This window comes from Phyllostomus discolor, chromosome 6 (assembly GCF_004126475.2).
Source record: "Phyllostomus discolor isolate MPI-MPIP mPhyDis1 chromosome 6, mPhyDis1.pri.v3, whole genome shotgun sequence".
Lineage (NCBI taxonomy): Eukaryota > Metazoa > Chordata > Mammalia > Chiroptera > Phyllostomidae > Phyllostomus > Phyllostomus discolor.
The window spans coordinates 131737757-131752295 of NC_040908.2; the positions used below are offsets into that span (position 1 = coordinate 131737757).

The window sequence follows — 14539 nt, forward strand, 5'->3', positions numbered from 1 at the left end:
TCTCCACAGCCTCTTCTCGACACTCTGGCCAGCCTTAAAATCCAAGAGGGCTTAGTGGCTGGTCCTCCAACACTGCTCGGCTCCACAGTAGCCCTTTGACTGGCTCTTCTTGGCCTGAAATGTGCCTTCCTTGACCCCTCACCTCCTCAGGTCTAGACCGCTTTCATTTCCAGTGCGCTTTCAGCCCTGCCTGACTTTACTCCCCAGCACTCCCCACCTCCTGGCATTATTTACTTCTGTGTCTCCTTTGCTCACCTCCCTCACCAGCAGGTGTGAGGACAAGGGTTTCTGTCCCCTGCCCCCAGCCCCAGCACTGCTGAGGAGGACAGCGCCTGGCACATGGTTGCCCTCAAAATATTTGTTGAAAGATTAATGAGTGATTGCGGGCCGGTGCACAAGTGTCTTTATTGTGAGAAAATTGTCCTGAATTGAAATTTGACGGCTACATGCAATTTGTGGTGGGAATTTACTCAAATTACCAATTCTTTCACCATAGAAATTGCCTGGCATGTATGGGTGCTCAATAAGTTGTGTTGGATGGATTGCTTTATGGCATCGGAACTGTGGTAGCCATCTGAGGCCTCCTTATCAGAACCTGCGGCAGATGGGACATAAGGGGGATGCCTACCTCCCCTGCCCCCAGTGCCTCTTAGCCAGGGCTTGTTTCACCCCAGAGCCCTGGGTGCAGCTGGCTCCGGGCAGCAGCTGCCCACCCACCTGCTGGTTCCCCTTCTCCTGCAGCTACATCTCTCTAGGGAAGTCATGGTCCTTTGCTCTCACCAGCTCATCTCCCTGGGCAATTCCATGGTTCTGTTATTATTGCCCGTCAGCTTGACAGTCCCATTATCCTATTCCTAGCTTTCCATAGGAGGAGCTATTTCTCTGTATTTTGGTTTCATTGACTATAAAATGAAGAGATTGGACTTCTAAAATACCATGTACTTTTCAACTTCTTACTCTTCAGTGTTTCCTGCCACAAAATGCCAACTGCTGAGATGTTCCCCAGCCCCTCCCAGGTCCCCCAGTCCAGTGTCTCCCCAGGGCCCCTCGCCGACTCCCTCCTGGTCCCCGGAGCGCCCTCCACTCCAAGGGGAGCTCCACTCTCAGTTCCTTCATGTCCACTTGCCGGTCAGTCTTCCCTGCTCCCTGTGCTTCTTTCTCATGGTTTCTGAGCTTTAGGCCCACAATTTTCAGTCTGAGTTTGCTTTCTCTGACATCAGCACTTACCTTTCCAGAGCCTTCTCTCCTGCTTTTTTCACCAGCATGTGGTCATCCACTTCAGGGACGTCACAGGCCTGGTGGACAGGCTCTGAATAAACACCTGCTGTGTGGCCTCCCCCAAGAGGCTCTGCTGCTGTGCACCCCCTGAGCCCCCGCACCCCATCCCGGCCCGTCCTCAGGGCCCTCCCCTGCTTCACAGTTGGCCTCACCCTCTGCCATGGCCAAGGTGAAGGCCACTCCATATAAGGTCCTTCGGTGCCCCTTTTCTCCACTGCCTAATATTCTTCCCAATTTCTGTCCTCCCAGCCTTCCCCACGATCTCTGAGACTCAGCCTTCCTTGGATCCACCCCTGTTGCCTGCCCGAGCTGCCTGCAGCCACAGCCCATGCAGAAACATAACGCAGCTTTCTGGCCACCCCATCTTGACTCGGCTCTCCCTCACCTGGCATCTCCCCTTTGCCACCAAGCAACAGCAGTGCATCCTTTTGTTTCCTTCAGAACAAGACGCAGGTGTTTCCCAGAACTTTGTGCAACTTCAGGCAGCAAGTTTTTTGGTGGAGACAGTGTTTTTCCCCTGAATCTTTAGGGCTAGGTTCTCTTTTCTTATTCTGTAGTATTTAAAAGAAGAGGAAAGAAAAAAGAACAGAAATCAGGAGTCAGACCGATATGTCTTTGGTTAATAAGCATGACTCCTTGATCCTTCTTGGTATGGGGAGAGAGGCACCCCATCTTTGAATGTAGGGCCATGTCAAGGCTAAGGGTCGGGAGGAGAGCTTCGACCGCCCGTGGGAAGCTGCCTCCCAGAGCTGCTGACATGGTGGGACAGCCAGAATGTAGCAGCTACAGAGCGCCCCCTCCTGGCACACACACAAGACATTGAGCATCTCCTCCATGCCAGGCCCTGTGCTGGGCACTGGGCTGTAGAGGAGAGTGAGGCCTGGCCCCTGCTTGGGGAGAAGCAGCACCTGTTGGCAGCTTCAGATTCTGCTGTCACCCTCCAAGTAATGCAGAGAAATCCTGGGTCTAGGCTGCAGGGAAAGGCCTTGTAGCAAAGTCCAGGAAGAGGGCTAAGTGCCTGTGGGTGCTGAGAGCAAAGTCCAAGAAGTGGGCTGAGTGCCCATGGGTGCTGAGAGGCAGAGGGCAGCTTGGGACAGGGGTCATGGCTGGGAAGAGGAAGTGGTCAGAGACCACGTGTGGGAAAAAGTAGACTAGGGACCTCAGACCTCAGCTGCTTTCAGAGGAGCCAAGAGGCAGATAAAGCCATACCAAGCACTTCTGGCCAGGAAATCGTTAGGGAGAGAGAAGCGGCAGGGGCACAGGGAGGGATCCTCAGCCCTGCCTGGTTCTGCAGAGCAGGTCCCAGGGCTTGCCCCACTGACCCTTTGTCTGTCTGATGTCCGAGGAGGAAAGGCCTGGGAACAGGCGGGCGCGTGTGGGGAACGAAGACGCCGCTGCTTCTGGACCTTCACCTGACATGTTTAAGGTTCTGGGAAGCCCTGCAGAAGAGACACCTGATGGTTTAACCCCGAGTTCCCCATGCTTCGCTGGCTGTTGACATTATCCCCCGCATAACATCATTGAAATCCCATGGAACCAGTGTTCCAAGATAGACCTTTGGCGAGTTCTAGCTTCAAAAATGTTTAAATCCCTGCTTCCTCTGGAATGTGCCCACTTCTTGTTCTGTGCGGGGGACTCTGCCATATAATAGAAAGACAATGAACTTTAGAGAGGGCTGACCTGGTTTGAATTAACCTTCCTATAAAACCACCTGCTCAGTCAAGTTACTTAACTGCTCCGAAACTTCGTTTCCTCATCTGTCAAGTGGGAGAAATGACATCAGCCATGTTAGAGGGCTGTCGTGGTGGTTAAGTGAGAAAATGACGATAGGTAACACTTACAGAGGGCTTATGACATGGCAGACACCATCCTAAGCACTTTCTATATGTCCACCACAGCTCTGAGGTTGGCAGTGTCACCACCCGAATCACACTGGTCGGGAGACCACGGCACTCGGAGCTGAACTCGTGCGTGTGTGGGAGCTGAGACCTGCACCCCAGGCACTAGTGTATGGCGGAGGCAGGATCGGAAACACGGTCAGAGCACACTCTTCACCACTGTGTCACAGAGGACCTGGCGCACTAAAAGCACCGCGTAAATCAGCTCCCTTCTCAGGCAGTGCGTGGATGTTGAAGGGGGGTCAGTCCTTCCTGAGATTCAATGTCATTTTGCAGTCTTTTTTAAATCAAACCTATTAAAGGAATAATCTGTATCTGCTTGTCCACCCCATTGTTCCAGGCCTGACCCTTCTGCTCATTCTGCCTCCACATCCTGAGTCACCTCAGTTTGGGCAGTTGCTCAACTGTCAGCTGGAATTAGGTTACTTCCCACGCCAGTTCTGTCGGTGGTCTGCATACCCCCCCATTCAGGACCAAGAGTCCTCCCAGAAAGCCCAGTGGGGCCTTAGCTTGTTCCTCGGGTTGTCCTCCTTCCTGTACATCAGAGATAGACTTGGCGAAGGTCTAAGAAGGCATCCCTTTTATTGAACAAACATTCTCTGAATGCCTGTTGGGCTAGGTGTGCGCCCTGTTTCATGACTCTTAATTAGATGCACGAGCCCCTCTAACAGCCCTCAGTAGTCCTCCAAGACTGGAGTTCTGGGGGCTCCCCTCCACCAGTGGTGCTGGGGGTGGGGATGTTTTCCACAAAGACTAGCCTTGTTCTGATTCATAAATACTTCAGGGTTGACAAATCCTGCCCCTCTGAGACCCTGTCATCAGCCCTCCGAACACTGTCGTTCCAAAGGCAGTCTCCTTGGTTTATGTTTGATTGCAGACGTCCAAGCATCTAGAGTCACCAGTAGGACTGGGCACACGGTGGCACCAGCAGGGTTCTCCCCCAAGCCTCCGAGAGCCACTGCAAATGTCACTCTGCCCTGCTCAGAACACACTCCCCACCATCCAGTCCACCAGACAAATATCTACAACACCTAATTCAAGTCTTACCTCCTCCCCGGTCCCTTCTCTTTTCACTACCTGCCCATCCCTCCATACGCACGCCCACTGGCCAGTAAGTGACTTATTTTCCTCCTCTGCTCTCTTACACGCCCCACAGCCAGGGGGAAAAAGTCACACCTTCCTCAAAACACTTGACTGCCACCTGCTGGAAGTTTGTCATAATGGCACCACAAATCTCTGCCATTTATAAAGTCCTCGGCACATCCTGGAGCTGTGTGCTGCTCACACGACTGGGAGCTTGGCCCTGCCTGTTGCATGGATCATGGCATCACAGTGTCTTTACTGGAACACTGTCCCTCCAGCTAGACTGAGGGGATCTTGAACATAAGGACTGCTGATTCCTCCACGTCCCCAGTGTCCTGGCTTCCACTAGGAGCTGGAGAAGTGCTTGTTGAGTAATCCTGGTGCAGACACCGCAGGTCAAGGCACTTGGTCTCCCTGGGCAAACGTTCTCCTTCTGTTGTGGAGGCGACCGAACTCCCCACAGGCTGTCCGAGTAACCATGAGGGTCAAGAGGAACTTGCAGAGGGGGCAGGCCCCATTGGCCTGTCTGCTCAAAGGCCACCACCATGTAAGCAGACCAGAGCAAGTCCACATTCGTCCCGTCAGTAAACCTGGAGCATGTGGGATGTTGTGGGGAAGTTGCCCAGTAAGCACGTAGCTACCAGACAAGGGTAGTCCAAGATGCTGAGTCACTGTCGTTCGTTTTCGCCTAAGCCCTGCCCTTTGAGTAAGCCACACCGCCCAAAGCCATTACTCCAGCGACATCCTGGGGCTTCACTAAGTGGTCTTTACTCTAGTCAGCTGTCGCACCTGGGCATGGGGCAAGATGGTGGGGACAGGCTTTCGCTGGGGTCCCATTTAAAAAGTGGGGGAGACCTATGTTCTTTCACAAAGCGCGTTTCCCCAGAGCCATTCCGCACAGCATGGCTCAGAGCCCATGGAGAGACCTTCCTGACAGGCACCCACCCTCACTCAACTTGTTCCAGTGAACCAGCTGCTGCCCACCGTAGCCCCTGTGAGGTCTGAGTGCCTTCCTCCCTGCCCTTTCACCCGGAAGCCCAGAGACGACTCGTTCGCTCGGTTTCTAGAGTGTTCCTGAACCAGGCTTTCGCCTTCTTACCATTTCCCCTCATTTCATCCTCAGGTGTGCTTGTTTGGGGAGTATTGTGTGTTACTTTGTGGCTTTGGAGGCAGGACCAGCAGCAGGGTGGTGGGGAGAGCCAGCAGTAAGCCAGACGGACCGGACCCAGTGCAGTCCTCATTGCTGTCTGCGCCGTCTTAAGATAACTTGGCCTCTTCTGCCCTTAATTCCCTGCCTGGAAAACTGGATAATGATCACAGTGAATGGATAGGTTATCGTGAAGATTAAACCAGTCCACTGTGAATGCCTCTGTTCCCTTGGGCTCCTCCCAGTCAGGCCTGGTCTGTGGCTCCAGGATCCTGGCCTTTATTTCCTTCCTCCTGCCTGCGTCAGGCAGCTTAGGAGGAGTGATGTAGCGCTAAGAACCAGGTGACCAACCCGTCCTGGTTTACGGGGGACGGGGGGTTTCTCGGGACCCAGACCTTTCCATGCTAAAACGGAAAGGTCCCAGGCAAACAGAAGACTTGGTCACCCTAGTAATAAACAACCCCAGCATCTCAATGGCTTATAGAAGTAAAGGCTTATTTATTCCTCTGTTCAGGAAATTGCTGGTCTCCTCACAGAGAAACACATGTTAAAGGTTCTGTTCCAAAGTTATGGCTGTCTTGTATAGTCATATTTATTAGTCAAGTCACAGAGCAAGGCCTGATACTGAGGTGGCCTGCAGACTGTCCCCACAGGAAGGCAGCTAATTCTTAGAACTTTAATAACCTACACACTGTCCTCTTGTTTTAAAAGATAGATTTTATAGAATTTTAGAGAAAAGGGAAGGAAGGGAAGGGAAACATCAATGTGTGGTTGCCTCTAGTGCACTCCCTACTGGAGACCTGGCCTGCAACCCAGGCATGTGCCCTAACTGGAAGTCAAACTGGTGACGCTTTGGTTCACAGCCCTGTGCTTAATGCACTGAGCCACACCAGCCAGGGCTGTCCTTTCTCTTTGCGCAGCATTCCGGGTGCTGGGGCATGGCAGAGGGGAAGCAGAGAGAAACACCTGGTGTGTGGTTGGTGGTCTTGGATGTGGTTGTCTTCCTGTAGACAGCGTGTGTGGTTTTCTTAAGGGGCCATTCAGCCCCGCCCCGCTCTGCTCAGAGGAGCTACTGCGTCTCCCTTGGGTGCTGAGCAGCAGTTGATGCCCTCATCCTTCTTGGATGCCGAGGTCTCTCTGCAGGGGCAGCCTGAGCTGTGGCTCCTCTTCCAGCCCCCTCACTTCTTTGTGTGGAGCCTGAGATTCCTTTCCCTGTGCCACTCTGAGGGGCACAAGGGGACTGAGGTGGGATAAAGGGTACCCACAAGTTCTTCCCAGGATACTGCACAAGTCCCTGTGTGCTTTGCTTTTTCTGGCCAGCCAGTGAGCCTCCCCCCACTTTTGGAGTCTCTAACTCAGAAGTGGGCACACATGTGGCCCCCAACCCCAGGACCACAGGCCGGGCTCCCCCCAAATCATCCTCGCTCTGTGCTGCTTGGACAGCAGGCAGCCCCGAAACTGGCCCTGACCCCCTTAGCAAGGGCCCCTCACACAGCACCCCTGTCAGCTGGAGCCCCTCAGCTCATATCTCTTTTGGAAGTAGGTAGCCAGAAAGAGGGTTTTTTTTCTCTTTTGTTGTTTCATTTATAGTCTTACATCTAAGATTACTTTCTTGGAAAAAAAGCAGTTTTCCAAAAATAATTATTCAGTGTCTCAGTGGATTTAGTTTCCTTACCTAGTCCAATCATGTAAGAAAGGCCTCTTGATTTTTGTTTTGCAAACTATAGTGCCAAAATCCATGTTAGTATTTATTATTTCTATAAAGCAAATTTGAGTTTTGAAAAAATTGATCAAAAGAAGAAATTTCATATGCCATTTGGTTGTTAGAACTTTTGCCTACGTTTCAGAGAAGTGGGGAAAAGAGAGCGAGGGGTGGCACTGGGAGACCCCTAACAATAAAACCACAGGGTGGGGGGCAGAAGGTAGGGAGAGGCTGCAGGGCGTGAAGGGAAGGGCAGGAGCAGCGTGGGTAGAGCCGAAAGGTTTCTCCATGGAGGTGACACCTGATGGCACTCGAGAAGAATGCAGGTGACAGAGTGGCTAAAGGGAGCCTCGCCTGCAGGACCATGTGGGCACACCTGAGGCCATGTGTTCTTGGGAATTTATATCGGTGACCTTGAGCTTTCGGCAACAGATGAGGAGGTTGGGCTGGAGAGCCAGCAAACCATGGCGGTGGCCTGGCATTTCCTACTGGGGAGTCTGAGGTTTTATCTGGAAGGCTTGGAGCAGAAGCCAATGAAGTGTTTTGGCCCAGCCTGTTGCAGTGAAGCCAGTGATGTGTTTTAAACAAGGAAGGCGAGGGGTGTCCTATCGCTGACCCCACTGAGGAGAGGGTGAGGCTGGAGAGGAGAGCAGCCTGGATGGAGGCAATGAGCAGAGGATGGAGGGATGGGGCTGGACCCATCCATTGGAAGGCCAAGTGAGGGTCTGAGGTGTGGAAGGAGAGAGAGGAGGATGCCCAGCATGGATCCCTGGATGCTCCTTTGGGGGCTGGAGGATGGTGTGGGACCTGGATGGGGAACTGGACTTAGAAGGAACCACAAGTGGTAAGCCTGCCTCTAGCAGTTTTACCTGGGGACTGCGCATCCATTTGCCACTGCTGTGTCAACTGAGGCTTAGGAGCTGAAGTCCAGGGCTCCTGGTCAGGTTGTTAGCGCACTCCTGGAGACTGGGGTCATCAGAGTTGGACGGTGAAGGTTTCTGAGTCAGGCCGCAAAGGGGACTAAATTGAGAGAACAAAATCAGTTCTGTTCCTGGATATGCATCTGAAGACCTTTAGAACAATCAAGACAAAGATAGTCCAAAGATGACAAGAATTAGCCCGTGGAATGTGAAACACCAGAACTCTTGCTTTGGAGAGGCCGGTAGAGCCCCATTTAAAATCCAGGTTTTGCCATCTCAAGGCCGAGTGGGGAAGGAGGAGGAGGAGCCGGGCTGTGCCTCTCGTCTCCTCGAGAGCCACTTCCTCCCAGTCGCCGGGAGATGGGTGGGCGGCACCTTTTCAGAGCTCATCTCTCCCTCAGCTTTGTGTGTGCACAGACGCACTTGAGGTTCTTAAGCTAAGATGTTTCAAGCGTTGGTTCTGCTGGAATATTGTTTTGGCTTGACGTTTTCTGAAGACTCGTATTCCATTGTCTGTGTTTAGCTAGCTGACCTCACTTGAGAGAGCTGAGTGACGTAGTCGGCAATGAGCGTGGCCCCTGGAGCCCCGCCACTCCAGCTGTGTGACCTCGCCCAGCTCCTTCCCCTCTGTCTCAGCCATCTCATCAGTGAAGTGAAGAACACAGCAGCGCCTACCTCACTGAGCTGTTTTCAGGTTTGACTCAGGTTGGAGTCAGTCTACGTAACGCAGTAAAAACAGGGCTCGATGCAGAGTGCGCACTCAATAAGTTCACTGTGGTTACTGCTTGACCCAGTGTGAGAAATGAAAAATAAAATTATCTTCTCCTAAGGCCATGTCCAAAATCCATGTTTAGTAATTTAAAAGGCATTGTTTCACAGAAAATATCCCCTGCTACAGCATCTCCTGGTAAACTAAACCACAGACATATGAGGGGGTCGCGTGTTTGTGTTTTAGTTTAACCGGCAGCTGAGAGATGGGTTGTGAGCCATCCAGGCGCTCCCTGTAATCAGGAGTCATGAGTTAGCTCCCCCACCTCCCTCAGCTAATATGAGATTTAAAACTGATTTACCCCAAAGTGACCTGTCTGCGTGTTCTTTTCCTGTGGCCCCACTGTAGGTTTCTGAAAGAAGCTGACTGCCTGGAAGGAAACTATAAAACATGAAAATCTCTTTGAGGTGACCAGCAAGTCCAGTGGCTCCTTACGCCTCCCAGGGTGGACCTGAGGTCAAGAAACTGTGGCTTCAGGTACTAAATCATCGAGCTCCCTGCCTTCCCCCTTGCCCTGCTAACTCATGGCAGCCTCCACGGTGGTTCTTCTTTCAGAAAGAGTGGCTGCTCCCAGGCCCTGAGACTTCGAATATTCCACCTCATGCAGTTGTCCAGCAGCTAGACTCCGGCTGGTCACAAAGGGCGGGTGGGCCAGCGGTGGCGCTCACATCTAGCCGCAGCCCGGGCTCGCCAAGGCCCCGAGGGCAGGGCCCTCACTCATTCCCGGCCTACCTCCCTTAATGTCAGGAATAACGTAACAACCACGGCAGCCACCCGGTGGGGCCTTTCATGTGATTAAATGATTATAAAGTGCTTCTCAAAAAATAAATCAGCATAGCCAGGACATTTTTGCAAATAAAGAGTAATGAGGGAAAGGATTTATTCTACCAGATATTGAAATGTATAATCAGGCCAAATCGGTAAAGAGAATATTTTTATGATTTGGGGGTGAGAAAGGCTTCTTTTTAAAAAATATTTATTTATTTATTTTAGAGAAATGGGAAGGGAGGGAGAGAGGGAGAGAAACATCAATGTACCAGAGATACATTGATTCGTTGCCCATCTCACAACCCACACATGTGCCCTGACCAGGAATTGAACCCACAACCTTCTGGTTCACAGGCTGGTGGTCAACCCACTGGCCCACACCAGCCGGGTGAGAAAAGACTTTTTAAAATGTCACTTTTATTATCATACAAATACCATAAACACAGTTAAAAGGCAAAAAGTAAGAACAAATATTTACAACATCTATGATGAACAAAGAATACATTTCTAATACACAAATTTATTCATTCAACGTCTGTTTATCGAGTACTTCTAGGAAGTGTTCCCAGTACAGAGGGTACAAGCACTAAACCAAACGAAGTCCCAGCTCTTCTCCTGCTAAAGTCTAGTGAAGAGGAAATAAAGGAAGGAGTAGATTACCACAGACTGAATTTCTGTAAGGGCTATGGAAAAAATTGAGCAGGGTGGGGGTGGTTAGGGAGGGTTGTCAGAAGGTTATTTTATATGGACATTCAAGGAAGCTTCACTGATAAAGTGATATTTGAGCAGAAATATTATACAGGAAAAAAATGGAGAAGTGGGTGAATTTTGGGTTTTTTTAAAAATGTTGGATTAACAGGATTTGTGACGGATTGGATGCAGGTTGTGAAAGAAGGAAAGGAGGGAAGAGTAACTTGGAGGTTTAGGCCTGAGCAGCTGGAGGGACTGAAGTACTGACATGGGCACGGCTGAGGCTGGGCTTGGGGAGCCAAGGGGTTTGGTTCTGGGTGTTTCAGTTGGAGGTCCCTGTTGTAAATTCAAGTGGAGGTGTCAGGGAGATGGTTTTACGAGCTTGGAATTCAGGGAGAGGTCCAGGTGGGAGACAAAAATTTGGGCATTGTATCAACAGCATAGATAGTGCAGACAGATCTCCTAGGGAATGGGTACAGACAGGGAGGGGTCCAAGGACATCCGTAGGACCCTCACTCAGATAGGGGGGAGGTGAGGAAGAACCAGCTACAGAGACCAAAAACAATGCCACTGAAGAAAAGTCAGGAGAAGGTGGCATCTCTGAAACCAGAGACAATGAGGAGGGACAGAGATCAGTTCTATCAGATGTTTCTGTTGGGCCAAATCGAGGGTGAATGAATGGGAAGCCAGCCATTGTGTTTAGCCATGAGGAAGTCACTGGGGACGGGAGAGGCCGTCTTATTAGAATGGTGGGGACAGACACCTGACTGGAGTTGGTTTATGGAGAGTAAGAGGAAAGGAATGGGGCAATGGCTAGAGAGGAATGGAGCCCAAAGTTTTTTTTCCCTCCAACAGAGAGTTGTTACAACATGTTTTGATCCTCATGAGAATGATCCAGTAGATGGGGGAGTGGATGGTACAGGTTGGGGTCCAGGAGAGACTTCTGGAGCGATGGTCTCCTCTCTCGAGTCATGAGAGAGGATGAAGCCAGCACACGCCCAGTGTGGGGTCCTAACCAGCAGCATCTAGGTAGGCTGGTGGCTATGGTCCCTGGCCTCCTTTCTCAGTGAAGTAGAAAGCAAAGGTATTGGCTGAGACTGAGGGTCTGGAAGATGCTGGGGATTTGAGGAGAAAAAAAGACAGTACAGAGTCCTCATCAGCAGAGTGGAAGAGTGAATGGAGCAGGGAGCCCGGGACTGCCGGGCAACACTGGGCTTTGAGGTGAGCAGGGGCGGACTGAAGGTGAGAGCAGGGAGCTCGCTGTGCATTTTTCTCCCACCCCATTCAGGTGCCCGGGTGGACATGAGTTAGGAGGCCCGTAGGTACTGAAGACAGAAAAATGGGACATGAGAAGGCAAACAGAAAAATGCCTGTGACATAGGAACTCCATCTGTAGTGATTTACAGTACAAGTAAAAACAGTGAGGTTAGTTTGTACCTCCAGCTTGACAGGAGCTTTTGTTGAGGATACAAATTACTGGAGCTTTTCTGGAGTGCAATGTTACAGGGGGCAACAAAACATACAGTGTGCGTCCCCTGTTCCTCTGTGAGCCCTACCTTTAGAAATGTATACTAAGAGATGACAGCTTAAATGTATGAAGATCTATGCACGAAGATGTTCCCTCCAGCAGGTGATTGGGAAGGTGAAAATGTGGTGCACACCTAACCAGGAGCACCTGGTTCTCTAGTCCGTGGGCACGATAGTGACTATGAAAGCAAGAGCTCACCCTTATGTACCGCTTCGCAGATGAGGAAACTTGGACCCCGAGAGAAGGAGTGACCGGCCCAGTCACGCTGTGCGGAGCTTGGACCCCCGGCCGAGGGCCACCCACGGACCTCTTCCACTTGGTTTGGAGCTGGAGTTCCTTGTAAGGTACTTGTTAGCCTCCTTTTTGGGCCAGCTCACTGTGGTTTTAAAATATAAATTCTCAAAATACCTTGCAAATTTACTTGTAATGTCTTCATTTCATTATGCAAGGTTTCCCTTGCAGGGGATGCTGGGTATGAAAGGACAGCAGGGGAAGAAGGGACAGGCTCTGTCTGGGCCGTTGATAGAAAGGGATCGTATTTTCCTGATTCCCGGGTCAGACCTTGTATATGGGGCAGGGAAGGTTTACATGTATACCTACCCTTGTATGCAGGGGTAGGTTTACATTTGTATGTGAAACAGACTTTATTCTTACATTGTTATTTATTAATTATTATATTATTTTCATATGAACACCTGTAAAAATACTCTTGCCCCACCCTGTGTAGTCTGAGAAAGTGTAGTTTCTGCTTCCCTGGGACTTTTACAAAAGTTGTAACAAAATACAAAGATAACAAGTAAATCACATGTATTCCATTGAGCTGACTGTCAGAGAACACCCGGCACACGTGGCCCCTCAGAGAGCAGCACGGGGCTGCAGCGTGGGCTCTGATTTAGAGCTTCCGTGCCCCAGCCTGGCTTCTGTGGGCTTTTCATCAGAAAAACAAAGAGGCGAGCCTAGATTACCATACTCACTCCTAAAGCAAGCACGATGCTCTTCCCTTCCTGCCAAGTCCCTGTTCCAGTAGCTGGGTGAGAGATGTGTTTGTGCTGTAAGCAAGCACCCCGTCCCTTCCCAGCTCTGCCACTTCAGAAGAGCACATAGAAATAAACACGACTCTGTGCCTCCTTGTACCAATTGCAGACCTCCAATGGCGGACCAGAGAATGGACATTTCTTCAACAATCAGTGATTTCATGTCCCCAGGCGCCAGCGACCTCCTCTCCAGCCCTCTTGGCACCGGCGCCGTGGATTGCACCCGCAAACGGAAAGGCAGCTCCACCGACTACCAGTAAGGCCGTTAGGCTCAGCTCCTCTAGCTAAACTTGGTGTCAGTCAGTTCACGGGCGTGGAATGTCCACGGGCCAGCTACTGTTGGTCCCGGGAGAAGGGACCCTCTCTGTGGACAGGGATGGGCATGAATGCTGCAACTCCAGGTGGCCACACAGCTGATTTTTCTCCTCTGTCTCTCACCGGGAAGCGTGTAGTGGGGGGCCTGCAGCACTGCTGAGGCATTGACTCCCCCTTTCTGTCCTCAAGTTGTTTCGTATCAAGGGAAGAAGAAGAGTCTTGAAGCCAAGTTTTGCCTTTTACCCCTCCCTTTATCTTCCTTTGCTCCTATGAGCAAGACGACTAAAATCCATGGATGCAACCTTGGTCGTTTCAGAGAGGTCTGCCTGCAGGCCTCGCCCTGAGGAAGACACTTAATGAGCATTTGTAGAATAAGTTAGGTAGGGGCCATCTCTGAAAAGAGGACAGGAGCATTGATATTGTCCTTAAGTAGTATTGAAATTAGTATGTACCTGTGATATTAAATAGTATTTTTGTTTTTTTTTTTAGACTTGATGACTTTTCTTTTGAGTAAGTAAACTTTCACACTTACAGTCAACCCTTCTATGCCTGTTCAGACACCTAGGGAGCAAGGCAGTGTATGCAGAACATCCAAAGGCACATTTTGCTTTGTTGAGGCATCTGCTGGAATCTTACCCAAATGCCCACTTAAGAGGTTTGCTTTTGTTTAATGAGGGAAGATCCCCAAGGAGGTGTCCCCTCTACGTCTTCAGCAGACGTCCTTTCTGCTGAAGTTCACTGGTCGAATGTGGGGAGCACAGTGGCTGGAGGTCAGAGGCTCACTAGGAGATGCTATGATTAATATGTAAGTTATCCCAGATGATGCAGAGAGCAAATGCCCAGGGGATGGAGAGTGAGTGTGAGGCCTGCAATGGCGTCCTTTCCCAGCAGCGACTTCCCAGCAGCGGGACCATCAGGTGTTTTCTCTGGACCACCGACATGGTCTCTGTGGTCTCCAGCCTTGTCACCACCCAAGACCCTCGCGTTTCCCTCAAGGACCTGTTTGCAGATCTCTTGTAATTCATGGAGGCCCTATTAATTAAGCCACTGTAGCCCATTTCTGTATACTTTTGACGTACTAAAGCCACAGCTGAAGTCCGGCAGAGCTTCTCTTTGCCTAGACGATCACTCTGGCCTCAGTAAGCAGACAGGAGCCTGGACAAAAGGGGAGGGGAAGTTCTCCTTTGCCCGTGCGGCCTGTCTGATTTTCTCTGGACTTGAGGTCTAGCTCAAGAAACTCTCTGCCTGGGAGGAAATCCAGGACACCTAGTGGGAACCCCTGTTCCAGAATGCCCATGATGCAACTCAGTGCTCCTGAGAAAGATGGTTTGGGCCTTGAAATTACATCATATGGAGGGTGTAATTCCTCCTTTTTTATGAGATAAAGGAGAAAGGGGAGAGGCTCAG

General features: G+C 50.8%; 1 protein-coding gene across 8 annotated transcripts in view; it reads left to right on the forward strand.

Annotated features, from left to right (window-relative positions):
- ARNTL (aryl hydrocarbon receptor nuclear translocator like) overlaps nt 1-14539 on the forward strand; it is a 109226-nt gene that overhangs the window by 63375 nt on the left and 31312 nt on the right. For 3 of the 8 annotated variants that reach the window (XM_036029056.1, XM_028514341.2, XM_036029057.1), the window contains exons 3-6: nt 9146-9274; nt 12002-12127; nt 12927-13073; nt 13622-13642. In XM_036029056.1, coding sequence (XP_035884949.1) covers nt 12934-13073; nt 13622-13642 — 161 coding nt within the window. In that variant the 5' untranslated portion in view covers nt 9146-9274; nt 12002-12127; nt 12927-12933. Of the gene's footprint in view, nt 1-9145; nt 9275-12001; nt 12128-12926; nt 13074-13621; nt 13643-13704; nt 13938-14539 lie in introns of those variants that run through there. The other 5 variants (XM_036029059.1, XM_036029060.1, XM_036029058.1 and 2 more) reach the window with 4 other exon arrangements.